The sequence below is a fragment of the Camelus ferus genome, chromosome 24 (genome assembly GCF_009834535.1).
Source record: "Camelus ferus isolate YT-003-E chromosome 24, BCGSAC_Cfer_1.0, whole genome shotgun sequence".
NCBI lineage: Eukaryota > Metazoa > Chordata > Mammalia > Artiodactyla > Camelidae > Camelus > Camelus ferus.
Genome location: NC_045719.1, coordinates 7,973,772 through 7,991,607, shown reverse-complemented (window position 1 = coordinate 7,991,607; position 17,836 = coordinate 7,973,772). Strand labels below are relative to the sequence as shown.

The window sequence follows — 17,836 nt, the reverse complement described above, 5'->3', positions numbered from 1 at the left end:
CATGATTAGGGATCATGAAACTTTCTCTCTCTGATATTCCCCCCAAGTTTTAAAAAGCATTCCTAGTAAAAATCCACCAAATTGGATCACAATAATGTTAATTATAAATCACCCCTTCAAGGGAAAAAAGAGAGGATTGCATTTTACTTAAATGGAATTAATATCGAATATGATTTATTAATTTTAACAACTATATTTTTAAGATTAAAAATAATAGTGATGAGTAAAAATTACCATTGACTGAGGATACAAGAAAACTACAATTAATCTGAAAGAACCTATTAAGGCATCTGTCCTTCTTCCTTATCTTATAGTCTAGTTCAAAATGACAGAGGTGATGAAATTACCACCACTCCATGCAGAAAACTGTAGCAGTACTGTTGAAAAAATTACCTCTCACTTTGCACAAGACCAAAGAAATTCAAATCAAAACAAAGGGATACAATTTTACACTGATCAAATTAGTCACAATAATATAAATGTTTAAAATAACAAGCACACACACAGATTGTTAATGAAATATAAATGTATATAATCCTTCTGGAAAGTAATTTGGAAAATATGAGAAATTGGAAAACTTCTTAATAAAAACAAGAGCTAACATTCACATGTATTTTCATGTATTACTACTTTTTATCTTAACCTTATAGAGAGCTATTACTAAACCCACTCTACAGATTAGAAAGCTCTGAGAAAATAAGTTACTTGCCTAATATTGTCAATAAGTGATGGAGCTATGTTTTTGGACACTGAACCTTTAATTTTAGAGCCCATCTATTTAGAACTACACTGTACTGCCTCTCTAGGGAAACAATACTAAGTTTTTTTTTTTTAAGAGAAGAATAAAAAAGTTACATTCATGAAAGTGGTCATTTTTTTTTAATACTGGAAACCCTAAAATAGAGGAAGCGCTAACTACATTATGATAAAATAAGCTAATTGCACATAATAGAAAGTAAATTATAGAAATTATTTATGAAAAATCAGAGTAAAAATGTACCTGCAATATAAGATATCTGTAAAAACACATAATCATGTGACAAGGTTGCAAAATAAGGTGGAAAAATAGGAACTATTCCATTTTAGAAGAACATGATTAGTACTTAATTTTCCTTTGCTTTTGTTAGTTTTGTCAATCAAGATTACTCTAAGCATCCTTACGAATCCATAGTTCTAGTTCATATTCTTATCATCCCAGTCAAACAATTCCCAAAACGTAACTATAATTTATTTATATTACCAACATTCGAACTAATTACATAGTATTCTTTACTTGTGACTCTGAAGCTTTAAAGTATGAGCTCTCCTTCCTAATATGAATGATTTTTTATAATTGCCATTTATGGTGTACTTTTGAAATCCCTTAATTGAGATCATATATAGTGACTAAAATCTGCTAATTCTTTTTACTTTCATAACTTTGCAATCACTCTTCAGCTCCCAGCATCATCCAGGAATCATTAGTTGCAGGTGTTTTAGAGATTAGACAAGTTCCCTACTAAGAACATGAGCTCTAAGTGAATACTTATAAAAAGTAGCTGAAATAGCTTAGCTATCGGGATTGTTCATATCCTAAATACTTTTGAGAATTACTAATTAAATTATGTCCAGCCCCTTTGAAGTAGGTCAATGAACTTTATTTCCATTTCACCAAAAAGAAAAGTAAGAGTTTGGTAAGAGTAATTTCCCTAAAAATGGCACCGTGAGCTGTGAAGAAAATTCACTCTCCTTAGCCATACAAGGTGATGCACAGAGGCCCATTCAGCCCAGGGTTTGGCCCTATCAGTAACATAAACAGACATTTTGTGGGAAAGTAAAGTAGCTGCTCTCGAGTGATATCAATCTCATAAGAGCAGGAATGTTGTTTAAACATCTCTTACTTCCTCTTTAAGAATCTACCATTTAGGAATTTTTTTTTTGGTCACTCCACTGTCTAATATTCAAAGATCCAACTGGTTTATCCCTAGCCAGTCTCAGAACACCTACAGAATGACCATTTTACCAAAAATCACAGAATTTTGGAGTTAGAAGGACGCTCAGAAGCCACATAGTTCAATTCCTTTATTTAACTGAGGAGGAAACAAAAGCATTTCTTAGAAAGTTACTTCGTTTATGGCAAATCCAGGCCTGGAACTAAGAGATGTGACCAGCTGTCTTAAACTTGGCCTTCATATTTCTCCCATACCATTGAAATTGTTATATAATTTCAAGTCAACGGGTGTATTCATATGTCTTTCCAATGTCTTCACATATGCCCTGCACTGGATGGAATAAACCATAGTTCTCATTCTCTACTTCATAAAGAGTTCCAAAGTAGAGGAAAAATCCAACAAAGTTTACAAAAATGAAGTGTAGAGAAACAGGTGACAGAGGGAAAGGAGAGATAACAGTTTAATAGTTCTGCTTTGCACTGAACACTTGTTCTAAGATTTTTAGCACTCTGGTAATTGTCTGTCTTAGGCCAAATAAAAAGGTCTAATATCAGCATGAGTGGATATCAAATTAAGAGCCATCACCACAGATACACAGCTCAGTCTTTACTTACATTCAGTTCCTTTCACCCCTCTATTTCCACAATTCATTCCATTCTAATAGAAAGCTTACAGAAGGATACACAATAGAGGAGAGTGGTTGCCTCTAGGGAGAAGGACTAAGGGCATTGAGAGTATGAGGTCGGAGAGAGGGCTTACTTTTCACACTGCTGTTTGAAATTTTTACCCTATGCATATAACTTTCTAATATTCGTCAATGAAAACTCCCTTTAAACATATTGCCTACATGCGCTTAGTTCAATTACTATTTTCAGTAAAACAGTTAATTTTTTTTCTCTCTGTAAGTTTTCAGTATTGCAATTTGTAAAACCACGTAGAAATATTTCGAAAGAAAAAGAACCGGCACAGTCACAAAACTCTAAGAGAATTCCAAGATTTAAAGTTTAAAAAGTACAGAGGAAAGAGATTTTTAAGGAGGCATTTAATTTAAAAAAAGAAAGAAGAAAGAATGAAAAGAAAAATCCTTTTTCGGACAAGCTCTTCCCTATATTTAAATGGCTAGATTTTGAAATAAAATCTAACTGGGATTTCCCACCTCAAGGGCGAGGTGGAGGGGGGACTCTAAAGTGGTGAAAAGTAGAAATTAAAATGTGGTTTCTATCTTCTCTACAGAGGACAGAGGGCCGGGGCGGGGTGGGTAAGGACCTTGTAACAGTCACGCTCCCGGAGGAAAGGAGCAGGACCGAGGAGTTTCTCCGGGATCCGTCCGCCTCCGCTGGAGGCAGCAGCTGTCCCCACGCAGATGGACCGTGTTCTGCACCCGACATGGGCTCGGTTTCGCTGAGAAGCCCCACGAACCGCATCCAAACAGATCGTTTCTTTTCACGGAGCTCGGAGGAGGGACTGAGGGAATCGAACAGCTTGAACAAACCGTCGCCGCATCACCCTCCCCGACCAGGGCATGCTCTGCACCTCGCTGTCTACTTGTGTCAGGTCAGCTGTCAACACAACCCTTTGTGTGTCTTTCAGCACAAGAGTGGTCCTCGGCCACTCACAGAAGAATGGTACTGAGGGCCGGAAGACACGCGCGCGCGCTCGTGACCAAGTGACATTTGGTGTGGAGAAAAGCAGCCCAGGGACCCTGAGCAAATGCCCAGCCACCGCTGGACGCTCTCAACTTTCCCCAGCTCAGCTCTCTCCATCCTCCGCCGTCAGCTCCGCGCCTCCCTCCCCGCCGTCCCCTCGCCCGGGCGACCCCCTCAGCGGCCCTCAGGCTCGGGGAGACGGTCCCGCGCGCTCCCCGCCGCGCCGCAGCCTCCCTCAGCCCCGCTCGCTCGGACTCCCTCGCTTGCGCCACAAAGGCGGCGCCAAGAGCCGGGGTGACAGGCCTTTGGCCTCCGGGCGCCGACCGCACGGAATGGGTCCCCTCAGGGGGCTGAGGCGAGAGTTCGGATCCGAGGCTGGCACACGAGCCCGCCCTCGCCACACAAACGCACCGGCGCTCACACCCCCGCTCCGCCTTCGGATCCCTCCAGAAAAAGTAAGCCGCTGCGCCTCCCCGCGCGGGCAGGGTGTCCAGAGCCCGCCAAAGGGCAGCTCCTGCCGGGCAGAGGCGTGCGCTCGCGCCCGGCTGGCGACCTCTCACCTCCCCGCCTCCCGCGCCCGGAGTCCCCGCAGCCGCTCACCTGGCCCTGGCAGGGCGCGAGGGCAGAGGACCAGGGGGTGGCCCTCGCCTCGGCCGGGGCTCGTCTCCCCACCCCCAGGCCGGTCTCAGCGCCGCGCTCCGCTCGCTCCGCCGCCCTCCTCCGAGGTGCTAGCGCCGCCGGTGGCTGGCGTCTCTCTGGCAGGCGCGGTCGCCGCGCGCTCAGTTCCCCGGGGCGGAGCGAGGCGGCGGTGGCCGCGGCCGGAGGCGGATTCCTCAGGTGCTGCCCCTCCCGCTTCCCCAGAACCTCCGCGGCGGGGACCCTCGCGCCCCCTCCCCCCGCCCCGCCTCTCGGCCTCCCGCCGCCTCGGCGCCCGCGAGGGCCCTTCAGGGCTCCCTGGCCCTCCCGGGGTGGGGTGGGCGCGCGGTTCCCTGCCCACCGTCCGAGGACGCCCCCACCCAGTGTGAAGCCCGCAGCCCAGCGTGCTCACGCCTCCATTTCCAAACTGCCCGGCACCCGTGATGTGTGTGGCCACTGCGGAGCGTGGAGGGCGGGGGTGTGAGGGGCTCCTCTGGGAAGCAGCACTGCCCTCAGGACGGCTGACGCGCGCAGCCAAGAGGAAAAATGGTTTTCTCGCCGATTCTGCCTTCATTCACAGAGTGCTCTCGCCTTGCTGCACAAGTGCTTTCTCTGCCCGCTGGACGGCGGCGAAAGGGCCCTAAGTGTGAACTTGGGTCTGGGCAATGGTGGGTCAAAAACCCTTGGCCTTTTGCATGAAGGATGTTGGAGGTGGGTAGGGCAGGGGCAGGACGCCGGCAAAGCCAAACCTAGCCGGGAGCTCCGGGTCTGAGCCGCCCTGGGCACCTCCGGGCCAAGCACGCCCTCCGGCCCGCGGACCCCGGCCGGGCCCTGTGGGAGGCTGCCTGAGCGCAATGGCTCGTCCCGAGCCTCCCGGACGGAGAGGGCTCCTTGGACCCCAGGGCAGCCACTAACCGCAGGCCTTGGGCCTTGACGGGCGCGGCAGGGGCAAACTCTCTCGGGAGATGCTGAGGCCCGATGGTGACAAATGTGGCTCCAGTTTTCACAGCTGGCGGGTTTTGTTATTAGAGATATAGCTCCATTATTTTTTAACTGTCGTCGCTGCCAGACAAGGCGACTAGCTAGACTCCTTCAGTGAATTGCCTGCACTCTGCAAGCAGCAGCTCCATGCTGGATGTGGTGGGAGAATCTGGGTAAAGAAGAGCTGATCCACTTGAAGTGTCTTTGGGGCCACGATACCCCCGGGTAGGTAGCATGTCCGTGGGAGTGGGGACGTCACCGTGGTGCCCAGCCCGGGGCAGGGTGGTTATCAGTCCATTGTTACGATATCACTGTCAATTATAGTTTAAAGACAGCTTCAATTAAACTAGATCTCATAGGATCTCTAAGTCAGTACATTTTGTTTGCTGGTCTTGCCTGCCTTTTTTTTTTTTAATCGAAATGCATTTTTTTGTTTGTTTCCTTTTTGGGCGATTCAGAGGGAACTGACTGGAAGTCTGGAATCACCAGTTGTGACTAGTGAAAAGTAAGCGATTCGTTTGTGATTTGGCTTGTCTTCCCTCCCTTCTCCACTGGGAACACATGGTCGACTGCCATTTTTTTAAAAAAAATCGTTTGTGGGGATAAGGGGCAGAAATGCCTTTTGCTTTGTTTTACAATTGAATTCCTATTGTCCAGTCTTTTAAAACGCATAGGAGCACTTTTATGTGCCATGAGGGCAGGAACCCTGGCTTTCTCAATCACCGCTGTATTCCCACAGTTCTGAGTCTTGCACACAATACGGGCTTAGTGAATGAGATCAATGTGGTTTTTAAATAACTACAACACAGAAAGGTGCAGCTGATTAGCAGTATAGCTCAGCGTATCAAAAAAGAATCGACTGTCAGCAGACTCAACTTGAGAACTGGCCATACATGTGGAAAAGACAGTAAGAAACCTGAGATTTCAAGTTCACCTGAGTGAATACAAACTAAGCTCACAAGAGGTTAAAGCAGGTGATAATGTTTTGAAAAAGCCAGTCTGTAGAGTTGGGAAGGGGAACACCTTCCATTTCAAAGATAAGGAAACTGGGAACAATGAGCAGCCTTGAGGTAAAACCGCAGTACACTTTTCTCTTAGTTTAGTTCAAGGACCATTTGTTGACTGCCGAACACACTAGACTCTGGAGATGTGAAGGCAAATTTGGCAAAGTTGCTTAAGGACTTTAGACTAAATTACAGAACTCTGGTATTCAGTCTTCATTCATTCAACAAATATTTATAGAACACCTACTGTGAGCCAGATGGCGAAGTGGGAACTGATAATTCATCAGTAAACAAAACAAGTCCCTAACAAGTTTAAAAGTTAGTGATGGTAATCTACCTTTATTCTGGTAGTTTGAAAACATTTCAGTGTCTCCTTTATTTGTATATATATCTTGTCTCCTTTGGGGGTTTATGTATCCCTCGTCAGTAGACTTCCGTGATTATAAAATATGACAGGGTTAAGAGTGAACCCTTTGGAGCTAGGCCCTAGAGTTTTGGATCCTGGCTCCAAAACTTACATTATGTAACCTTGACCAAGTTACTGACTCCATCTCAGTGTCTCCATTTGTAGAATAACATCATGATAGCACATACCTCGGGGAGTAGCTGTGCGCACTGAGACAATGCTTAGTGCCTAGCACACTAGAAAACGTTAACTGCTATCGTCTGCGAATCCCTCCTCTCTTCTCCAGAACAATGATTCCTAAATGCTTCTCCATAGATATACTGCATTAGAACCAAGTTCAGTGAAAAATGTAAGATGCATAGCAGTCAGGGTCCCTATGAATGATGGGATCCTTCTGAGTGGTTATTGGGAAGATCTTCTGTCTTGGCTGTGGAGGAAGTTCTTTGATTACATTTTGGTTCTGCTCTCAAGAATGAATACCCTTCTGCATTAATTTCTGTGGCCACACTCAGGGAGGTTCTTCCTTGGTCATTATCCTCCATGGCCAGATCTGAAGTGGCCATTGGGAAGTAAGCCCTTCTTGGAGACTTTTTTTTGGAGTTTTCATAGCCCACTTTCTGCTGGTACAAGTTTGGGGTTCTGAGAATTCTTTTACAGTTAAAGGTTTTCTGAGGCTGAGTTTGTGGCTGATTTGGCTGTGCAATTCCCTCATACAGTTAGTAAACTTCACATTTATTTGTTTCCATTGAGTTCTTTGTGCCAATAATCACACCTTAAGTTCTTCCCTAGCCATAGTTTCAAATACTTGATTTCTTTGCTTCCTTAATCTGTTCCTCACTTCTCTCAATTTAAGATTTGAGACTTAGTGACCCAGCATCCTGTCACCATTATAAGCATTATCTCCTGTGAGGAAAGGGGTAGGACTTTCCACTCAAAGACAACTCAGTGGTTTCACTGCTAAAAACCAACTTCCAACTTTCCACCATCATCCTCAGAGGGTAAGACCCACTATGGCGAACTGAACAATGGCCTCTCTAATTCCAAGTGGGATGCCAGTTACTGATGCTAAATGATCTAGATCTCCAGTTATAAATATGAGCAGATAAAAATATCAATAATCATAAAGAGAGGATCCACCATTTAGAAGAAGAGGACCAAATTAAAGCAGCTACCTCTCACTAAAATGGAATTAATGCAGGAAAAGGAGAAAATTCTTTTTAAATCTTCTTCATGTTCTTACTGAAATTTAAATATTGACAAGGGCAGGTCATTGGGAAAATGGAGCATCTGAAAACCAGAATGTCCTTGGAAATTAAAAAAATAGATGAATATTTAAGTTGAAAACATTATACAAGAAGTTAAGAGATAAATAGATACTGCTGAAAACTGAATTAGTGAATTATAAGATCGTATTAAAGAGTCCTTCAAGAGCAAAGAGCAAAAAGATAAAGAAATAGAAATTGTCCCCAGACCTACTGGAGCCTGAGGATTGATAATGTTAACCCCCGTGACCCTACCCTGTTACCTCATCATTAACCAATCAGAATTGTTCATGAGCTGATCACACACCCTACAATTCCCCACCCCCACCCCCACCCCCACTTCACCTTGCCTTTAAAAATGCTTCCCCAGTAAAACATAGGCAAAACATTCTCTGACATAAATTATAGCAATGTGTTCTTAGGTCAGTCTCCTAAGACAAAATAAATAAAAGTAAAAATAAGCAAGCGGGACCTAATCAAACTTAAAAGCTTTTGCACAGCAAAGGAAACCATAAACAAAATGAAAAGACAGCCTATGGAATGGGAGAAAGTATTTGCAAATGATGCAACTGACAAAGGCTTCATTTCCAAAATATACAAACAGCTCAAGCAGTTCAATATCAAAAAAAACAAAAACAAAAACAAAAAAAAAACCAAACAACCCAATCCAAAAATGGGCAGAAGACCTAAACAAATATTTCTCCAAAGAACACATGCAGATGGCCAATGGGCACATGAGAAGATTTTCAACATTGCCAATTATCAGAGAAATGCAAATCAAAACTACAATGAGGTATCACCTCACATCAGTCAGAATGGCAGTTGTTAAAAAGTCTATGAATAATAAATGCTGGAGAGGATATGGGAAAAAGGAAGCCCTCCTACACTGTTGGTGGAAATGTAAATTGGTGCAGCCATTGTGGAGAACAGTATAGAGGTTCGTTCAAAAACTAAAAATAGAGTTATTATAGGATCCAGCAATCCCACTCCTTGACAAATATCTGGAGAAAACTCTAATTTGAAAAGATACATGCACCCCAGTCTTCATAGCAGTGTTATTTACAATATGCAAAACATGGAAGCAACATAAGTGTCCATCAACAGATGAATAAAGATTACACACACACACATACACACACACACACACACACACACACACACACACACTGAAATATTACTCAACCATAAAAAAGAACAAAATAATGCCATTTGCAGCAATATGGATGGACCTAGAGGTTACCATACTAAGTGAAATAAGTCAGAGACAGACAAATATCATATGCTATGTGGAATCTAAAAAATGATAAAAATTAACTCATTTATAAAACAGAAAAAAAAAGAAATTGTGGGGAAAACAATTTAAAGAATATTAAAAATAGATCCAAGAGATCTAATATTTAGATGTTGGAAATTTTAGAAGCAAAATGGAGTAAGTGTTATATATAACAGTATTTATTTTGTAGTATACAAATACAAGTAGGTATACTACAAAACTTCATTGAAAGAAATTAAAGACCTAATAAATAGAAACAAATTTTGTTTGTTGGAGATGAAGGCTTAATATCATTATGGTGGCACTACTCCCCGAATTGATCTATAGATTCAATACAATCCCTATCAAAATTCCAAAATTGCTTTTTTCTTTTTTTCAGAAATTAACAAGCTGACCCTATAATTCAGATGGAAATGCAAGGGACTCAGATAGCCAAAACAAATCATTTAAAAAAAAATTCAGATGACTACACTTCCCAATTTCAAACCTTATTACAAAGCTACAGTAATCAAGATAGTGTGGTACTGGTATAAGGATAGATATATAGATCAAAGGAATAGAATTAAGAGTCCAGAAATAAGTGCATGCATCTAGGGTCAATTGATTTTCAACAAGGGTGTCAAAATAATACAATATGGAAAGAACAGTCTCTTCAACAAACGATACTGGGACAACTGGATATCCACATGCAAAAGAATGAATTTGGATATCTGCCTGACAGCACATACAAAAATTAACTTAAAACAGATCTTAGATCTAAATGTAAGAGCTGTAACAATAAAACTCTTTTCATAAAGTTCTTTGACATTGGGTTAGACAATAGTTACTTAACATGACACCAAAAGAACAAGCAACAAAGGAAAAACTAGATGTACTGATTCATAAAATTAAAAGCTTTCCTATGTGCATCAAAGGACAGTATCAAGAAAATGAAAAGATAACCCACAGGAGAAAATATTTTGCAAATCATACATCTGAGAAGGGCCTATTATCTAGAATATGTAAAGAAGTCTTACAATTCAACAAAAAATAATCCAAATGAAAAACTGACAAAGGATTTGAATGGACATTTCTCCAAAGAAGATATACAAATGGCCAATAATCACGTAAAAAGGTCCACAACATAATTAGCCACTAGGGAAATACAAATCAAAACCACAATGATATACCACTTTACACTCAAGGATGGCTATTTTTTTTTAAAGTAACAGGAGACATACAATGGAATATTATTCAGCTTTAAAAAGGAAGAAGATTCCAACACATGCAACAATGTGGCTGAATCTTGAAGAAATTATGTTAATTGTAATAAACCAGTCACAAAAGGACAAATACCGTATGATTCCACTTACATGGGATATACCCAGTAGTCAAACTCCTAGAGGCAGAAAGCGGAATGAACAGTGGGGTTGGGGATGGCGAGCATAGAGTGGGCAGGGGAGATGAGGAGTTATTGTTTAATGGGTACAGTCAGGGTTAGGGTTAAGGTTAAAGTTTCAGTTTGGGAAGATGAAAAAAGTTCTGGAGATGGATGGCAGTGATGGCTGCACAACAATATGGATATACTTAATGCCACTAAACTGTTCCCTTAAAAACAATCAAAATGGTAAATATTATGTTACGTATAGTTTATGTAATAATAAATAAGATAATAAAAAAGAGACTAAATTTTTTTAAGCTATAATAACAAATGTTAGCAAAGATGTGGAAAATAAATAAAAAGAAACTGCGACTTTAAAACAATTTAAAAACTAGAAACAAGCAAAACAAAAAACAAAAATTAAACTTAAAAAATAAATTTAAATAAATAAATAAATAGAAAAGAGGATTTGGATAATGCAGGAAAATACTTATATAGTACATAGAGATAAAACCATAGCATATGCATTCTTTTCTAAAGTCTAAGTGTATACGAATACTAAAATATTCTAAGCCACAAATCTTACCAAATTCTAAAGAATGGAAATCTAGGGCCTGGGTCATAATTTTTGACACTAAAATTGGAAAGCTATAAATTAATTATAAAGAAATAACTAAGATAAATCTACTTGATTATTAAGAAATCTTTCTAAATAGAAATTAATCTGTAATTACAGATTCGTTTAAAATTATAAACAGTGAGAACACACATTAAAAACCTAGGGGTTCATGACATTAGATTTGACAATAATTTCTTGGATATGATACCCAAAATATAAGCAACAAAAGTAAAAATAGAAAAAAATGGACTACATCAAAATTTAAAACTTCTGTGCATCAAAGGACACAATCAACAGAGTGAAAAGGCAACCTACAAAATGAAGGAAAATATTTGCAAATCATATATCTGATAAGGGTTGATATGCAGAATATATAAAGCACTAATACAACTTAACAACAACAAACCCAGCCCAATCAAAAAATGGACAAAGGACTTGAATAGATATTTCTCCAAAGACATACAAGTGTCTAATAAGCACATGGAAAGATGATCAACATCAACCAATCATCAGAGAAGCACAATCAAAAGCACAAAGAGATAACCATCTCACACTCATTTATGATGGCTACTAGCAACAACAACAATAAAAAATAGAAAATAACAAGTTTGGCAAGGATGTGGAGAAATTGGAACCCTACTGCACTGTTGTTGTGAATATAAAATTGTGAAGCCACTATGGAAAACAGGATAGCATTCTCAAAAAATTAAAAATAGAATTAACATAGGATCCAACAAGTCTACTTCTGGGTATATATCCAAAAGAATTGAAAGCAGAGTCATTTGTCCACCCAGCATTTATAGCAGCATTATTCACAATAGTCAAAAAGTGGAAGTAATCCAAGTGTCCATCAACAAATGAATGAATAAACAAAATGTGGTACATACATACAACAGACTATTATTCAGCCTTGAAGAGGAAGGAAATTCTGACACATGACACAACATAGATGAACCTTGAGAGCATTATGCGAACTGGCTTTTAAACTCTTTAGGTTATCTTATCCTCCTTACATGCTTGCATCTATTTGTAGATACTTTCGATAGATCATGATGTCTGTGATTTCTCTGAGACCATATTGTACTAGTTGTTGGAATTTTTTATCTGTTTCCTTCAATAAGTTTTCTGAGAAGTTGGGTTTTTCTTCCTACCTTTTTGTTTATGTTTCTTTCCTCCTTTTCATTTATTTCTTTATTACTTTCCAGTTTTTTTACACACACATATGTTCCATGTTGATGTTTTCTTGTTGTCATTACTTATCTTTGTTTGAAGTTACCTTTGCTGAAGAATAGCATGGGATGGAGAAATTAGGAAAAGTAAAAAAAAACTAATAAAAAGATAAAAGTAATTTGGGTAGTCCCAGCTGTGTTTGCATTTTTTTTTATCATTAATGCACTCTCACAAAGTTTGATATATTCTTTCCTGTAGGCATGTTTCCTTTCAGTTTTTGACATTCAAAAAGATAGTATTATGCACAGCATAGCTTCTAAGTCACAAGCTCTTTTCCCTGTGATCTAGCAGTAGTCAGTTCCTCCCTTCCTTTCATCTTACTTCTAGCCAATCTCCCTTGGCTTAGAGGCGAGGTTGTTAATGATAAAAAATAACATACTTACATTACTTCTTCCCTCAGATGTTCTGTGATATGTAATTTGGTTTCTATAGGGACATTCCCAGCTTTTACGGAGTCCAAACCATGCTCTGTTAAAAGCATCTTGAACAAACACATTTCATAACTTGTAGTTCGGGAATGAGACTGTAATAGTTTATGTGTCAACCTGGCTAGGCTAGAGTACCCAGTTATTTAATCAAACAGTGTTCTGAGTTTGCTGTAAAGGTGTTTTGCAGGTGCAGTTAACATATAATCAGTTTACTTTAAGTAAAGATTACCCTCGTTAATATGGGTGGGCCTCATCCAATCAGTTGAAAGCTTTAAGAGCAAAACAGGTTTCTCTAAGGAAGAAATCCTACCCCAAGATGGCAGCATTAGCTCCTCCCTGAGAATTTTCAGCTTGCTTATCTACCCTACAGATTTCAGACTTGCTGGTTCCCATATTCACATAAGCTAATTTCTTGAAATATGTATGTGTGTTTAAAGTACCTTTTCTAATTTTGTATCCTGTCTTTTCATTCTCTTTATGTCTTTTATGTCTTTTGATGACTGGAAGTTCTTAATTCAAAACTGTTGTGTTTGTCAGTTATTTACCTTTCATAGTTTATAGTTTTTGTTTAAATCTTTCTCTATTCCAAAGTCTTAAAGAATTTCCTCTACATTTTATAAAAAAGTAAAGTTTTTACTTTCACATATAACTTCTTACTTACACGAAATTAAATTCTTTAAAAATACAATATGAAGTAGGACACCAACTTTATTTTTTCCAAATAGATAACCAATAATCTCAGTGCCATTTATTGAACAGTGTTTTTTTCCTCCACTGATTAGAATTCACCTCTGTCAGTCATCACATTTCCATGTTTGCAACAATTTTTTTCCTGGGTTCTCTACTATTCTGTCATTTTTAACCTAAAATTCTACCATTGACTTCCTATATGCTCATACATGATTTAAATCCTTTAGCTGTGTCTTGTATTATCAATTAACAAAGACATGGCATCCTTATAACTGTCATATCCAATAATCTTTTCTTAGTTTCCATTTGTTTTAACTTCAAGGCAGTATTTAACACATTTCACTATTTCTTCCCTCTTAACACTGTCTCCTACTTTGGTTTTTATTGATCTGAACTTTCCTGGTTATCTTTTTACTCTTCCTTATCTGGCTTTTTGATAACTCCTCTGAAATTCATCTCTCTCTACATTTGTTTCTTTGACAATTTCATCCACGTTCACATCTTCAATTTTCACTTCTTTTCTAACTCATCTGCTCTCTTCAGAGGGAGGTCCACATCTCTAACTGATGGTTAGATGAGTCCACATGTTTGCTCCTTTTTTAAACTCAACATAGGACCTTGAACTTAAGATATTAAAAGCTGACTTTATCCCACTTCTGAAGACTGATTCTTGATTATATATTTTTTTTCCTGGCTTTACTATCTTCCTGGCCAAATCAAGTTCAAAAGTCAGAGGTATGAGTTAGCTTCTTTACCTTTGATTCATTACCACCTTCTACCAGTGGGCAATATTACAGATTCTTTCTCAACCATGTTTGTCCCAAGAAATCTTCACTTTTCATTTTTGACTTTCTCCCTCTAGTTCAGAACTGTGAGGGGATCCCCAAGATGAGCCAGATGCCCAGTGAGATGAATATCATTCAGTATGGAGGTCATCAGACCTGCTTTGGTAATTAAAAGTACAGAAACTAACCAAAAGCTAATGTTCTACCCTGATGGGATTTTAAGAAATTCTTTTCTGTTTTACTATTAAATAAAGTTATGAATCAGTCTATTTCTCTCCATCCTTCTGTACCCATCCCAGTCTAGATGTCAGCAGCATCCTTCTTCTGGACCATTTCATTAGATGCTTGGCTAGCTTTGCATCCACTCAGACCTGCCTATAATCTGGTCCTCCCCGCAGTAACCAGAGTGGTCTTTAAAAATAAAAACCTAATCATATACCTCCCCTGTTTAAATATATATATATATATATACATATATATATATATGTCAATTTTTATAGAGTGTTCATGTTATGCTGGGCACTCTTCTAAGCTCTTTACATGTTTAACTAATTTAATTTGTATAACTTCATGTGGTGAGTACTATTATTATCCCCATTTCATGTAAAAGGAAACTGAGGAACACATAGGCTAAGTGATTTTTTCCTGGTCCCACTGTCAATATGTGGTACATCCAATATACAAGAACCCAGGCAGTCTGTCTCCAAAGTCTAACCTGTTTCCAAGAACATTTCAATGGCTTCTCTTTGTCTTTAAGAAAAGATTCAAAATTACCCTGACAGGATCTTAACACTTATATGTTAAAGGAGAGGAGATTTGATCATCTAACTTCAGGAATACAAAAACTGCAGAGGGAGGCTGTTATGGGTTGAGTTATGTCCTCCCAAAATTCATATGTTGAGGTCCTAACCCCTGGTACCTCAGCACGTGACCTTATTTGGAAATAGGGTCATGGTAGATGTGATTAGTTAATTTAGGGTGAAGTCAGACTGAAATGGGGTTGGCTCCTAATTCAATATGACTGGAGTTCTTATGAAAAAGGAAATTTGGACACAGACATGCACACAGAGAGAACACCATGTGAAGATAAAGGCAGAGACTGGGGAATATATCTACAAGCCAAAGAACACTAAAAATTGCCAGCAAACCATCAGAAGATGGGAGAGAGTCATGGAACAGATTTTTCCTAACAGCCCTCAGAAGGAACAACCCTGCTGACAATTGGGCTTCCAGTCTCCAGAAGTGTGAGACGGTATAAATTTCTGTGGTTTAAGTCACCCAGTTTGTGGTGCCTTGTTATGGCAGCCTGAGCAAATGAACACAGAGGTTTCTCAAGTGGATTCATATCTATGACTGTCTCAGGCGTGGAGTCATAATTAAGGCTGTTAAAAACTTAAAGGAATTTCTTTCTTTCCTTCTCTTTCTTTTTCTCCAGTACAATTTTTTGAGGTATAATTGACATACAGTGTTATGTTAGTTTCGGGTGTACAACATAATGATTTGATATTTGTATAAATTGTGAAATGATCACCACAGTAAGTCTAGTTAACATTCATCACCACCCATAGTTACAGAATGTTTTTTCTTGGGAAGAGATCTTGTAAGATCTACTCCCTTAGCAACTTTCAAATATGCAGTACAGTATTATTAACTATAGTCGCCATGCTATACATTGTAGCCACATTACTTATTTATTTTATAGCTGGAAATTTGTACTTTTTTCACTCCCTTCGCCCATTTCACCCGCTCCCTACCTCCCACCTATGGCAACCACCAATCTGTTCTCTGTATCCATGAGCTTGTTCTTTTGTTTTTTGAGTGCTTTGTGTTTTTGGTTTTGGTTTTGTTTTTAGATTTCACATATAAGTGATATCATACGGTATTTGTCTTTCTCTGTCTGACTTATTTCACTTAGTGTAATGTCCTTGAGGTCCACCCTTGTTGTTAGGAATGTCAAGACTTCCTTCTTTTAGCTGAAAAATATTCCATTTTATATAAATATACATCAGATTTTCTTTATCCATTCATCTGTTGACGGACACATTATTTCTTTATCTTGGCTGTTGTAAATAATGCTGCAATGAACGTGGAGGTGTATATATTTTTTGAAGTTAGTGTTTTCATCTTCCTGAGATAAATACCCAAAAGTGGAATTGTTGGATCATGTGGTAGTTCTAGTTTTAATTTTTTGAGGGACCTCTGTACTGTTTTCCATAGTGGTTGTACCAATTTGCATTCCCACCATGAGTGCACAAGGGTTCCCTTTTCTCCACATCCATGTCAGCATTTGTGATCGCTTGTCTTTTTGATAATAGCCATTCCAGCAGGTGTGAGGGAGCATCTCATTGTGGTTTTGATTTTCATTCCTCTGATTAGTGATGCTGAGCATCTTTTCATGTACCTGTTGGTCATCTATATGTGTTCTTTGGGAAAATGTTTATTCAGACCCTCTGCTCATTTTAAAATCAGATTTTTTTGATATTAAGTTGTATGAGCTTTTTTCATATTCTGGATATTAGGAATTTCTTACCTTTGTAGTTTCTCAATGTTTATTTAGATTCTTTAGTGATTAACGGTAAACTCCATAAAACCTAAGGAACAGGTTGTTTGCCTTTCGGCATCTGAGGAAGAAGGAATTTATGGAAATTCAAGGCTCTACAGCCAGTCTTGTTAAAGAAAATGACAAAAGGAAGCAAAGACAATGGCAACATAAAAAAGGGAAGACAAGAAGGCTGCCCTTGGGGCCTGCTCCCCTCCCCCACACACGAAAAAGGAGAAGCCAGGGAGCTGCTTGGAACTAACAGCCTAGAAGCTTCTCTGATTTCCCAACACCTTTTATTCCTCTTGTCCTGGAAACATAAGATCTTTGCTCCTGCCGTTTCTTCAGCCTAGGTGCTCCTTCACCTCTTCTTTGAGTACTAAGAATGAGGCAAACAAGGCCCCGAAGGTGCAAAGTGTAAGAAAGCACCCCTTTCAGGAGACAGCCCTGCATTTCTACCACCCTGGGGGCGAGATCTTCCCAAAAGTTTGCACCCACAGCTTCAGTGCTCATCTGCTCTTCCTCCATCACCCCTGTCAAAAGTAACTGCTCGTCCTGGGTGCTGCCAGAACTCTTTGCTCATTTTTCTATTACCTAAAGCACTTGCATCTCTCCATGTCAAGATCTGGAATCACCCTTGACCTTGCTCATTCTTTCACACCCTGCATTCAGTCCATCAAGGCATCATCTTGACTCTGCCTTGATGAAACGCCCAAGTCTGGCCACCTCTCACTCCCTGCCCTGTGGCCACATTATTCTGAGACCCCTGGACAATTGCAGTACCCTCCCAGTTTTCAGTCACTTGTCCTTCCTCCCACAATCCCCACCACAGCCCCACTCCAGTCTGTACTCCACAGAGCAGTCAAGGGAATCACTGTTTAAAATTTGGCACAGATCACATCGCTCCCCTATCAAAACCTCCAAGTAGTTCCCCATGTTTCTCAGAATAAGGGCCAGTCTCCTTACCAATGACCCCACTTGAGCCCTGCCTCTCTCTCTGACCTGAGTTCCTACCACGTTCCCTCTTTCTCTCTCCACTCCAGTCC

At 39.8% G+C, this 17,836-nt stretch overlaps 2 protein-coding genes across 16 annotated transcripts in view; one reads left to right on the top strand and one right to left on the bottom strand.

Annotated features, from left to right (window-relative positions):
* GREB1L (GREB1 like retinoic acid receptor coactivator) overlaps positions 1 to 4,315 on the bottom strand; it is a 213,066-nt gene extending 208,751 nt beyond the window's left edge. For 8 of the 15 annotated variants that reach the window (XM_032467427.1, XM_032467434.1, XM_032467433.1 and 5 more), the window contains exon 1: positions 4,178 to 4,312. The gene's annotated coding sequence lies outside the window, so the exon portion shown is untranslated. Of the gene's footprint in view, positions 1 to 3,988; positions 4,150 to 4,177 lie in introns of those variants that run through there. The other 7 variants (XM_032467432.1, XM_032467440.1, XM_032467435.1 and 4 more) reach the window with 4 other exon arrangements.
* Positions 2,975 to 17,836, top strand: part of LOC102521703 — a 62,461-nt gene continuing 47,599 nt past the window's right edge. Inside the window, exon 1 of the mRNA XM_032467445.1 lies at positions 2,975 to 4,032. Coding sequence (XP_032323336.1) covers positions 3,454 to 4,032 — 579 coding nt within the window. The 5' untranslated portion in view covers positions 2,975 to 3,453. The remainder of the gene's footprint in view (positions 4,033 to 17,836) is intronic.